Here is a 12,151-nt window from a genome sequence, read left to right as displayed (position 1 = left end):
AACATGCAATTGTACTGTACATGAGCAATGAATTGTACTTTTAAAGGTACGTTTTTTCTAGCTATCTAGCTGCGACAGCCTGAAACAACCTTGCTCTGTCATAAAGTGGCAAAGAAAAATAAACTTTCTGACTTTGTTTATAGGTGGAAATGCCCCCCCTATGTTCCTGACAGGCTCTAACATTAAACCTATACATAACCCTAACATTATTTAGCTTGTTTTCTTTTTATGAACTGGTGCAAATGGTATCTCTGCATATTTAGTGCCTCCTTTATTCTTTTGCTTTACCCAGAGCTATTAGTTTTTACAGTATGTAAAATGGCTCATTACAGAGTAATTTGCTGATAGTGCATTTTAGTGCCTTGGGAATCTGGCATACCCACTAGTGCAGTAGTAAGATTGAGGTGTATTTGCGTGTACTCAGCATGAGTGTAAAGTTTTAGAAGAGTTTAGAGAATGTTAACCCTGTATGTCTCATTTGTAGAGGGCTCAGGCTGCTCTGCAAGCTGTCAGTGCAATGCATTCTGGGAATATGACTCTCTCTGGGACTGCGACAGCCAGTGATGGTGGAATGATGCCCGGACAGAGTCCTGTGCTTCGTTTAATCGTAGAGAATCTCTACTACCCAGTGTCTCTAGAAGTGCTACACCAGGTAAAACTACACTATACAGAAATGTTATGATTCTTTCATATAACGCTTGTCATTGATCTCAAATAGGTCTGGAAATTGCCTGATTCAATTCTGATTCAAATGCCTTTGATTAAATTTTTACGTGATACCAACTTTCATTTTGGTATTTGGGAATATTTTTATTACAATATCAGCATGCTTTTTCAATTACCTTTGCACTTTATCGGTATATCAAGTAATATAATGACACGCAGAGAAAAAAAGCCAGTCCTTTTTTGCTTTCCGCAATATATCAAGCAGGATATTTCCGTTGTAGTCTCAAATACTTGTTACCTTATTTGTTTGCTTGCACTGTTTTCACTGTTTACTAGGGCTGTGCGATATTGAAGAAAAATGCGATATATCATTAAATAATGCGATATTCGATACGATAATGTAACGGGGCTGACGAGACGTGAGACGTGCGGATCCAAATGCAAAGCTTTAATTGGAGAAGACAGAGACATGGTCATAAGACAGGCAGGGTAAACAGTGGCAACCAGGAATATGGCGGGCAAGACACAAGAATAATCCTAGGGCTAGCGTGGGTCGATAAACTGCAGACAGAGTCACAGGGGCAAGGCTAAAGGGAGGAATCCAGGAAAACAGGCGAAGATCAAAAAACTGCGTAGTGTTTACTCTTTGAATTAAATATGCACTGATTCTTATTTAAGCTACAAAAGTTACTTAAGTAAAAGCAGTGAGTGATTTTCTCTTTGTCTTTTGTTCATGGCCCCAAATATTGCAAGCTGTAGCGATATGCATATTGCGACATGTACATTTGCGATATTTCGATAATTTCTAAATATTGCACAGCCCTACTGTTTACCATGTACACTTCCTGCTTTATCACCTAGTGATCTTGTAAAACTACCTTTCAACAAGGTCAAAGTGGCACAAAATGCTTGCGTTCAGAGGTTTCATGTAGCCCGGTCGTGTGGAACGCAAAAGTGTTGGAAACCAGCATCTTAAACCAGCCTGAGGTTGTTTACTGGTTTCAGCGGGATAAAAGGCTGGTTTCCACTGGAGACTGGTCAAGTTTATTGGTTTTTATTGGGATTCTGGCCACTTATCAGTTGGCTGACCATCTAAACCAGCTCAAAACCACCTTGGTCAGGTTGGGTGACCAGCTACACTATTAAAAATAAAGGTGCTTCCAAAGGTTCTTCAAGCGATGCCATAGAAGAACCATTTTTGGTTCCACAAAGAACCATTCAGTCAAAGGTTATTTAAAGAACCATCTCTTTCTTTCCTTTTTATAATCTGAAGAACCTTCTTTCACCACAAAGAACCATTTGTGAAACAGAAAGGTGTTAAAGGCAGCATCCCACATAATACCAAAATTCACTTGCTCAAGGCCACATGATCAGATTCAGGACATGTGATAAATATTTTGACACATGAAATATGGTGTGAAGATATTTGAATTTAATATTTAAAATAATTAAAAAATACTTTCAATACCAAATGTCTGTTTATCAAATGTTGCACTAATTGGAGAATCTTCTCCAAGGAAGTTTTGTGGTTTCAGGATGTGTGTTGAAGCTGGTAGTGTATTAGATAAAAGAGACAACTTGTACCCAGACACACACACACACACACACACACACCACAACCTGCTTTAGTCTGTGCTTTTCCTTTAGCGCTGAGAAAGTTCTTGTCCAAAGTTAAAGGATGTCAGATTTAGGATGCTGCTTAAATGTCAATTTGGATCTTTGGCATGAAAACATTTTGCATGTTCAAGTTTACTTGAAAAATTTCCAGTTTGATTATAGATTTGTCACCAGATCATCTCAGGTTTATTCTGGGTTAAAAACATCATAAAGGAACAGTTCACCCAAAATGAAAATTTCCTGAAAATGTACTCCCCCTCAGGCTATTCAGGGTGTAGATGAGTTTGGTCCTTCATCAGATTTGGAGAAATGTAGCATTCCATCACTTGCTCACCAAAAGATCCTCTGCAGTGAATGGGTGCCGTCAGAATGAGAGTCCAAACAGCTGATAAAAACATCAAGATAATCCACAAGTAATTCACACCACTCCAGTCCATCAATTAATGTCTTGTGAAGTGAAAATCCACCATTAAGACATTTTTTTTTACTTCAAGCTATTGTTTCTGGCTAAAATACGAGTCCTTTATCCACAATACTGGTTTCTCTAGTGAAAATATGTCTTATCTGAATCAGGAGAGAAATATGCCCAGATGAAGCACTGTTTATAAGTGAAAATTGTCCAAAACAGTTCTGAACAAATATGCAGATGGATTTTGATGTGGGTGACAACAGAGGATGGGCTTTTTTACTGAAAGAGTTATTATGGATTGTGGACTAGTATTTTTAGCCAGAAGTGACAGTTTTATGTTAAAACGCTTTAATGTAGAGAGTAAAACATGTCAGACCTGTCAACACCCTACCTCTGTTCCCACTACTGAACTTCTCTCTTTATGCCATGCTCATAGCTTCTCTAATTTTGACTCTATTGTCCCCACAGAGGTTGATGAGATAATCAGGCTGTCTAATTCCTCTACTAGTCTTCTTGATCCTGTACCTACCTCTTTACTGAAGAACTGCTTGCCTGCTTTTTCACTACCCATCACTCATTTTATTAATATGTCAATGTCATCTGGAACTGTACCATCAAAGCTTAAGACTGCTGCTGTCACTCCAGTTCCTAAAATGCATGGTCTCGAGCCTTCTTCCCTAAGTAGCTATAGGCCTATTTTGAACTTATCTTTCCTCTCTAAGATATTAGAAAAAGTTGTTGCCTCCCAGTTACAGGCCTTCTTAACAGCACACAACCTAAAAACTCTGCAGCACACTTGATTACCCACACAAGAAAGAGCGATCACATTACCCCAATCCTCTATCACCTTCATTGGCTTCCGGTTTCTTTGCACATAAACTACAAGATACTAATTCTCACTTATAAAGCTCTCCATAACCTTGGTCCTACATATTTATCTGACTTCTTGCCCGCTCGTTACGATCTTCTAGTGAGGGATTGTTAGTCACCCCTAAGTTTCGTCTGGTGACTTTGGGATCTAGAGCTTTCAGTGTTGTGGCTCCCAGATTGTGGAATGCTCTTCCCCAAAACATCTGTCAAGCATCCTCCCTTCTCTCCTTCAAAAACCTCTTAAAAATTATTTTTTTCTCTTTTATTACTCTTCAGCTCTCCGTCTGTAATTTGTACCCTGTTATGGATGTTTATCTACATTCTCATGTATCTCTAATCTAACTTTGAAGGTATTACTCTCAGCTCTTGCTATGTGCTCTGTCTTCTGGTTTTGATGTTTATCTGTTTCTGTTTCTTAAACCTGACTTGTAAAGTGACCTTGGGTTTTGGAAAGGCGCTATATAAATAAAAATAATAATTAGTATTATTATTAAAATCATTCATTTTCATTCATTGAAAATAAAATAAAATAAAATATTTTAAACTTAAACTTATTTTGGTTATAGGGCAACATTTCTAATTTTCATTTAAGTTGGATGAGAGCGGACAGGCTCACGGTCCCGCTGGAAGCGGTCCAGCTGTTGCCGAGGCACAGCGCAGACTGTTGTCGTGGGGATCGCAGGTGGATTTAGCAGAGGGATCCGAGACGGGATCGTCCTTTTCTCGGTCCTCACCCGCTAGATCCATGGCTCCCTCTCAGGGATCGGAAGCGTATGAGGAGCTCGTGGAGGTTGTGACTCATGCTGTAGCCAAATTAAATATCTCTTGGCCAGCCGAGAAACAGGATGCTCGTCCTAAAAGTAAATTAGACGAGCGTTTTCTGAAATCCAGATCACAGCCTTCACGACAGGGCCTTCTGTTTTTCCCCGATCTCCATGCTGAGGTGTCAAGATCATGGGAGAAACCGTACTCATCCCGTATTTACAGCCCCACAATCTCAAATTATTCCAACATCGTGAGGCTGAATGATGAGGGATATGGGGCGATGCCAGTGGTGGAGCAGACGCTTGCGAGCTATCTCTCCCCATCCTCCGCATCGTCCCTGAAGGCCCCGAAGCTTCCCACCAGGCCCGCTAGGCTGACATCGAGTCTGGTTGGGAAAGCTTATAAGGCTGTGGTTGAGTGTGTGTGCGTGCGCAGGTGCTCCTGGGATAATTTCCTCTCCATACCCTGGGGCGGCTGGTTTCGCCCCTGCTATCGGTTTCCATCAGGCAGGTAAGCTTTCCGACACAGTCACACTCTCACATCTCATCTCAGTAATGGAGGCAGCGTCGTGCAGCTCACGACAGTCTTCAGACTGAATAACAGAGGTATTACAGTGTCACCTGAGCCACATGCAAGACGCATCTGCAGACTGACACCAGCAAAATGAACAAAGTGAAGAGGGACTAACACAAACAGAAGTATTGACGTTACATTTGAAAACAGCTTGAAAGCTTTGTATTCGGAATTGGCTATTGATTGGTTCGCACCGTTTTGATCAATACATCCAATTTAAGTGTGTTACATTGCTCTTTAATTACATTTTTCATATAATAAAATGTAATAGCTAAAGTCACTGTGCAGCTTTACTTAAGTCTTAATTAATGTTTTCTTAAAGACAGCATTTAATATTAATCACATAATATTTATTTTAAAATGTTATCATTTAACATTTTAATATGAGTTAAATACACTGTTGTTAAAAAGTTTGGGGTCTGTAAGATTTTAAAATGTTTTTGAAAGAAATCCCTTTTCCTCACCAAGGTGGCATTTGTTTGATCAAAAATACAGTAAAACATTAATATTATGAAATATTGTTACGATTGAAAATAATTATTTTCTATTGTAATATATGTCATTTATTTCTGCGATGCAAAGCTGAATTTTCAGCATCATTACTGTAGTCTTCAGTGTCACACGATCCTTCAGAAATCATTCTAATATGCTGATTTGCTGCTCAAGAAACATTTCTTCTTATTATTATTATTAAGTTGAAAACAGTTGTGCTGTTTAATATTTCTGTGGAAACCAACATTTTTTTTAAATAGAAATCTTTTATAACATTATAAATGTCTTTATTTTTGGTCAATTTAATGCATCCTTGCCAAATAAAATTATTAACTTTTGTAAATCATACAGACCCCAAACATTCAAACAGAAGTGTGTTATTTAACATATTGAAAATGAAACGTGTATTCACCCTCGAGTTGTTCCAAATTAAATAATTTTCTCCACTTCTGTCACAAACATTATGGCATAATCAAGGCCTCAGTCAAATAAAAGTACCATTAATATCATTACAAATATATCAGTATTTTAATATCAGATCTTCCCATCCTACATTATTTACCACTGAATATTTTTTCCCTCAATTCAAATAATTTGTCCTTCACATATGAAGCATGTTGTGAATGCTGTTTCACTCTCAAGCTTGGCTCTGTTTTCACACTCTGACCCTGATCTCTGCTGGCTTTATTTAAACCTCTTACTACCCCGACCATCCAATTCAATACTCATTTGGACTAAATTTACCCAGCATGCCTGAACACATTGATTTAATAAGCTATTACAAGAAGACATTATGTTGTTTATCTGAAAGAGCGGCAACAGGTTGTGAAAACGGACGATTGTTCTAGAAGGTTTCCTTCCTCTCTCTCACATTACCCCTCCTCTCCCGTCTCCCCTCCCCATCTGCCCTCCTCCCGCCGGGCTGCGCTCCGCTCAGGTCTGTCTATGCAGACGATGCCTGGTGCTCTGGGACATCTCACCATCCCTTCATCAGCAATGACAGGACGGATGACCATCCACGGCATGGCCCCCACCATCATCCACTCTGTGCTCCTCGTCTCCAACCTCAACCCCGACGTGAGTTTCCCCCCCATCCTCAACACCACCGTCCCACGACATAACTGATGTCAACACAAGCGACTAACCCTTCTCTGTGAGCCCTTTCACCACAAATCTCTCATTTATATGACATCAAATTGATTACAGCTGTCTATCTATCTTATCTATTCATCTATCTATTGTCTGTCTATCTATCTATCTGTGTGTGTGTGTGTCTGTCTGTCTGTCTATCTATCTATCTGTGTGTCTGTGTGTCTGTCTGTCTGTCTGTCTATCTGTCTGTGTGTCTGTCTGTCTGTCTGTCTGTCTATCTATCTGTCTGTGTGTGTGTGTGTCTGTCTGTCTGTCTGTCTGTCTGTCTGTCTATCTATCTGTGTGTCTGTCTGTCTGTCTGTCTGTCTGTCTGTCTGTTTTAGAAATTTTGTTGTTTTTATCATTTCTATTATTTATGTCTGTGTAGTTTTTATTCATTTTAAATTTTTAGTTATGTTAGAACATCAAGTTAATCTAAAAGAAAATATATATTCTGAAATATATATATTTTTTCCTTTCTGTTTGTTTGTTTATTTTATTTCTAGTTACAAGAATGTTTTTAAGGTTTAGTTCATTGTAATAATAACCCTAATTCCTAATTAATAGTATTATAACTTGCCTAAATAATAATAATAATTATTATTAATATTATTATTATGAACATTATGATGAAGATGATGATTATTATTATTTTACATGTTGACACCAATATTGTTTTTTATGGATGATACTGATAATTAGACTACATATCTAGATACTGTCATCCAGAAATTATATACACACACACACACACACACACACACACACATATATATATATAATTGTTATTATTATTATATATAATATAATATAATATGTTTTTAAGTTTTTGGATGTCTCTTCTGCTCGCCAAGACTGCATTTATTTAATCAGAAATACAGTAAAAATGGTGAAATATTATTACAATTTAAAATAAGTGTTTTCTATGTAAATAAATTGTCAAATGCCATTTATTCCTGTGATCAAAGCTGAATTTTCAGCATCAGTTTTCAGTGTCACGTGATACTTCAGAAAACATTGTAATATTGCTTGCTGATTTGCTGCTCAAGAAACATTTATTAATATTATCAATGTTGAACACACATTTTTGTGGAATATCTATTTTATCATTTATATAAAATATATAATGGTATAACAGTTATTTGTAGTTTTATGATAGGAGTATAAAGACTCACTGACCATAAATATCAGTGCATTTACAGTGATTCCCTCCCGTCTTTTTTCTCGTCATATGAGCTAATCCAAACCTATTTTCATGCATCTTTATTCAGTCTCAGCAATTGATGTCACAAGACACTTTCTTCATTTAATTCTGCAGCGTTAGTGACCAGCACTCACATTGAAGTGATCAGTATCAATCACCACATCTATTAATGTTTCTTCATACATTTTACACATACTCATTTCATCTTTTTCCAGCTCTTTTTACATTTCAGTACTGAATGATCTCTATGATAATGTCCCATCTCTTGCAGAGCATAACACCACACGGGCTCTTCATTTTATTCGGTAAGGACAAATTTATTACTCTTTCAGATTAGATGAGCAGACGGCTGTTTTTATCAAGGCAGTAGAGGATAGAAGCTGAGCGATGAGACCATTTCCTTATGAACACACAGTCGGGAGATTATTAGCAGATTGTGACCCGTCATATGAATGTTCAAATTCTCCCATACACACGCTCAGTGTGAGCCATTGTTATTGTCCCTACAATTTAATAACTGTCAACATCAGAGACAGACCTTAGTGTGAGTGATATCCTTTAAAATGTTTGCTCGTCTGAGCATGTGAGGAGTTGCTGTCGCCCTCTGCCTTCAGTAATGAAACACTGAGATCCGCAGATAGCGTGTTATTTGCTGTAAATTGTGTTCACGGCATGTTTAAGCACGGACAGTCTAAATTTCTCTTTTATCCCGGCAGGAGTGTATGGAGATGTTCACCGAGTCAAGATTCTGTTCAACAAGAAAGAGAATGCCTTAATACAGATGGCAGACGCCACGCAAGCCCAGCTCGGTACGCCAGGCATTACACTGAAATCCTTTTCATCTCGATACATTCTCTTCATTCTTTGATCATGCGTCTTTATCTGCGTATTCTGTGTCTGTGTTAAAGCTACAAATCAATCTGGTTGTATCGCTGGTGGATGTAGCCAGAACCATGAATGAAATATTTATAAAGATTGCATTTTTTTCTACTAAATGTCTCATAATTGAGATATTATAATATAATATTCTGATGCAATTTAATAATAGATTATGAAATGATGCAAGGAGAAATTAAAGTACTTGTACACACGGCAAAGGTTTGGATGTGATAACCATATTTAAATGCAGGAGCGAATGCTCTGAAGTATTGATTGATTGCAGATCGCGATGCTTGATAATGATGACGATGTTTTGATGTCTCGTAGCTATAGACAAAAAAACATGGATTTATTTAATTATTTATTTAATGCAAAGGTGCATGGTGGTTGTCGGCCTGAATTGTTTAGGAGTGGATGAAAAAATGAATTTGTGTAAATTGCTTGTGAAAACATTCTTGTGTATACTTTCATATCAAATTCTACATTTATAATTTACACTTAGATTTTGCACATTATTTGCGTGTAAATGTTGTGTTTTTGAGAATGATTTACATTTTTGCGAACAATGTGCAGTGCACAGAAATTTACAAAATGGTTTTATTGATTTAAAAATGTACATAAGAACATTTTATACAGTAATTTATGTGAGAATCATTTTTGCAAATGATTTACATAAAGGTTTTGCAAACGCAATACACAGAAATTTACTGAAGAATGGTTTTGCCATCGACTTTAACGTAAATTAACGTAATATTGATTTTGCAAAAAAATGTACAGTACACGGAAATTTATGTAAGAATAGCTTTGCTGTTGATTTACAAAAAATGAACTTTGTTTTTATATCAATGTTTTATACAGTAATTTGTGTTTGAATCAATTTGCAAGTAATTTACACAAATTTACTTTAAAATGTTTCACAAAACTATTACAAGAAATTTGCACAAGAATGATTTTATGCACAATTTTCACAGAAATTTATGTAAAAATGGTTTTGCTATTGATTTAAACATAAATTAAGGTAAGAATGGTTTTGTGAAAAAATGTACAATTCATTGTTAGTTTAAGAATAGTTTTGTTATTAATTTACAAAGAAACGAACCTATGAATGGTTGTATCAATGTTTTATACAGTACATTTATGTATAAATCAATTTCTAAAAGATTTACACAAATTTACATAAAACGGTTTGGTGAATTATTCACAGAAATTGACATAAGAATGGCTTCATATATGATTTACACAGGAATTTATGTAGGCATGGTTTTGCTATTGATTTACACACATTTACCTAACAATGCATTCCTCAAAATTTGATACAGTAATTGTTTACATTTTATAACAAAATGATTCTTTACTCAGAACTTCGCTCTCTGCTTGTGTTTTATGAATGAAGCCAAAATGTATCTGTGAGAGTGTGAAAAATGTTGGGGAAAAAACTCTTATGCATGAGTTTTTGTTGTTCAAATGTAAGAAAAAGGTTTGTTCAGTGTAAGTGTAATATGATGTGTCTCAGGGTTAAAGCTTATCTGTAACACATTATCTCTGGGTTTGTTTGTGAAGCGATGAGCCATTTGAACGGTCAGCGTCTGTATGGTAAGGTGATCCGTGTGACCATCTCAAAGCACCAGACGGTGCAGCTCCCCAGGGAGGGTCAGGAGGACCAAGGCCTGACCAAAGACTTCAGTGGGAGCCCGCTGCACCGCTTCAAAAAGCCCGGCTCCAAGAACTTCCAGAACATCTTCCCTCCCTCTGCCACCCTGCACCTCTCAAATATCCCGTGAGTGACTGGCACACACCCACACATCGGGCACCACACGCTCAATACAGCATGTTACAAACAACTGCTACAAAAAACAACCCAGTTTTGCTGGACTAACTTAATTAAGCATAATTAAGGGGGGTCACCAGAAAAATAGACATTGGCTGCATTGCAATATATAAAACATTTGTTGTTTGAATTTCCAGAAAAAGAAACATCATTGTGATGCATAATATTACAGTTTTGTAAAATGACTTATACCATGATATATGATTTTTATTCATATCGCCCCACACATATTATCATATTAGCGTTGTTTGACTCCACTAGAAGTTTTGCATTATTGTTGGCATCAGATAAGGTGCTATTTTTTGTCCTTTGTAAACACTGTGTTTTGCAGTCCCTCCACTACGGATGATTTTCTGAAAGACCTGTTTGCCAGTTCTGGATACACAGTCAAGGCCTTCAAGTTTTTCCAGTGAGTTCTCTTCACATTTGTTTTTGTTCTCAGCCTACATTTATTTTAAGAAGTATTTGTTCACACGGGGAAGAGTCTGCTTGTACCTTTCTTCAAGACAACATGGCCGATAAGGATGAGTTGTTTTGTGAAAACACATAAATGGAATGTTATAAACACTGTCTATATGATCTTCTAAAAAGTGAACAGGGATTTTAAGTTTGCTAGGGAAGCATGTGTAGCTAGGTGGCCCTCTAGGAGCAGAAAAGGACATTCCTTTTTTACATTGTTTAAAGGGATAGTTCACCCAAAAATTAGAACTCTGTCATCATTAACTAATAACTACTAACTTTTATGAGTTTATTTTTTCTGTTGAACATTAAAGAAGATATTTTGAAGAATGTTGGTAACCAAACATTTGACGGTAGCCATTGATTTCCATAGTATGGATAAAATACTATGGAAGTCAATGGCTACCAGCAACTGTTTGGTTACCAACATTCTTCACTTGAGTAAATGATGGCAGAATTTTCATTTTTGGGTGAACTTTCCCTCTAAGTTGTGTTTTTTGTGATATACCTTTTTAGTTGATGGTTACCCCACATGACAATTTTAGAGTAGTCATTAAAACTAGAGCAGTCATTGAAACTATTTTGTTGGAAATGCTGTAAATGTTTTTCAAAACCATTCTAAACCAACACAAATGTGTTCAAAAGATTTTGACATTTTCTTGATCTTGGACCTTATCTCATTGGACCAACTGGTCCTAAATTTCAGGATCACCCAGTGTCTGATTTTCATTATCCATATATGATTAATAGGAAGGACCGCAAGATGGCGCTGATCCAGCTGGGTTCGGTGGAAGAAGCCATCCAGGCTCTTATCGACCTCCACAACCACGACCTGGGGGAAAACCACCATCTGCGAGTGTCTTTCTCCAAATCCACCATCTAGCACCCCCTTCACTACAAACACACCCTTTCCCCCATCCTCCCCATACCAGCCCTTCTACCTTCAGCAGTCTGACTGTTTCGTTCAGAGAATAAGACTGACTGACAAACTCTAAAAGAAACATTACAGATATTCATGGGGTAGTTTTAGAGATTTCCAAACAAAAAAAGAAAGGAAAAAAGCAAATAAGAGACTACTGCAGAACCTTTAGACAGTCTGAGAGTGAGTTTGTATTACTCTCACGAAACCAGGGCTGGAGACACATGGGATATCCATGACAATGTGACGTTTCTGGGAACCTCCGTGTGGAGGAAGTAGGACTCCCTCTTTAGTCGATTGGCGAGGACTTTGTTGATGTGAAACGCAAACTAACACGTG

General features: G+C 37.2%; 1 protein-coding gene across 1 annotated transcript; it reads left to right on the top strand.

The window, feature by feature from the left end:
* The first annotated feature begins 4,767 nt into the window (after positions 1 to 4,767).
* Positions 4,768 to 11,942, top strand: LOC107558691 (polypyrimidine tract-binding protein 3-like). The gene is made up of 7 exons (XM_016242350.1): positions 4,768 to 4,837; positions 6,330 to 6,469; positions 7,999 to 8,032; positions 8,444 to 8,536; positions 10,167 to 10,383; positions 10,766 to 10,843; positions 11,644 to 11,942. The coding sequence occupies exons 2-7, from the start codon at positions 6,338 to 6,340 to the stop codon at positions 11,774 to 11,776; spliced, it is 687 nt and encodes a 228-aa protein (XP_016097836.1). The 5' UTR covers positions 4,768 to 4,837; positions 6,330 to 6,337; the 3' UTR covers positions 11,777 to 11,942.
* The last annotated feature ends 209 nt before the right edge of the window (positions 11,943 to 12,151 follow it).

This window comes from Sinocyclocheilus grahami, unplaced genomic scaffold (assembly GCF_001515645.1).
Source record: "Sinocyclocheilus grahami isolate Dianchi unplaced genomic scaffold, SAMN03320097.WGS_v1.1 scaffold655.1, whole genome shotgun sequence".
NCBI lineage: Eukaryota > Metazoa > Chordata > Actinopteri > Cypriniformes > Cyprinidae > Sinocyclocheilus > Sinocyclocheilus grahami.
The sequence above is the reverse complement of the archived record's forward strand: the minus strand, read 5'-3'. Positions and strand labels throughout refer to the sequence as shown.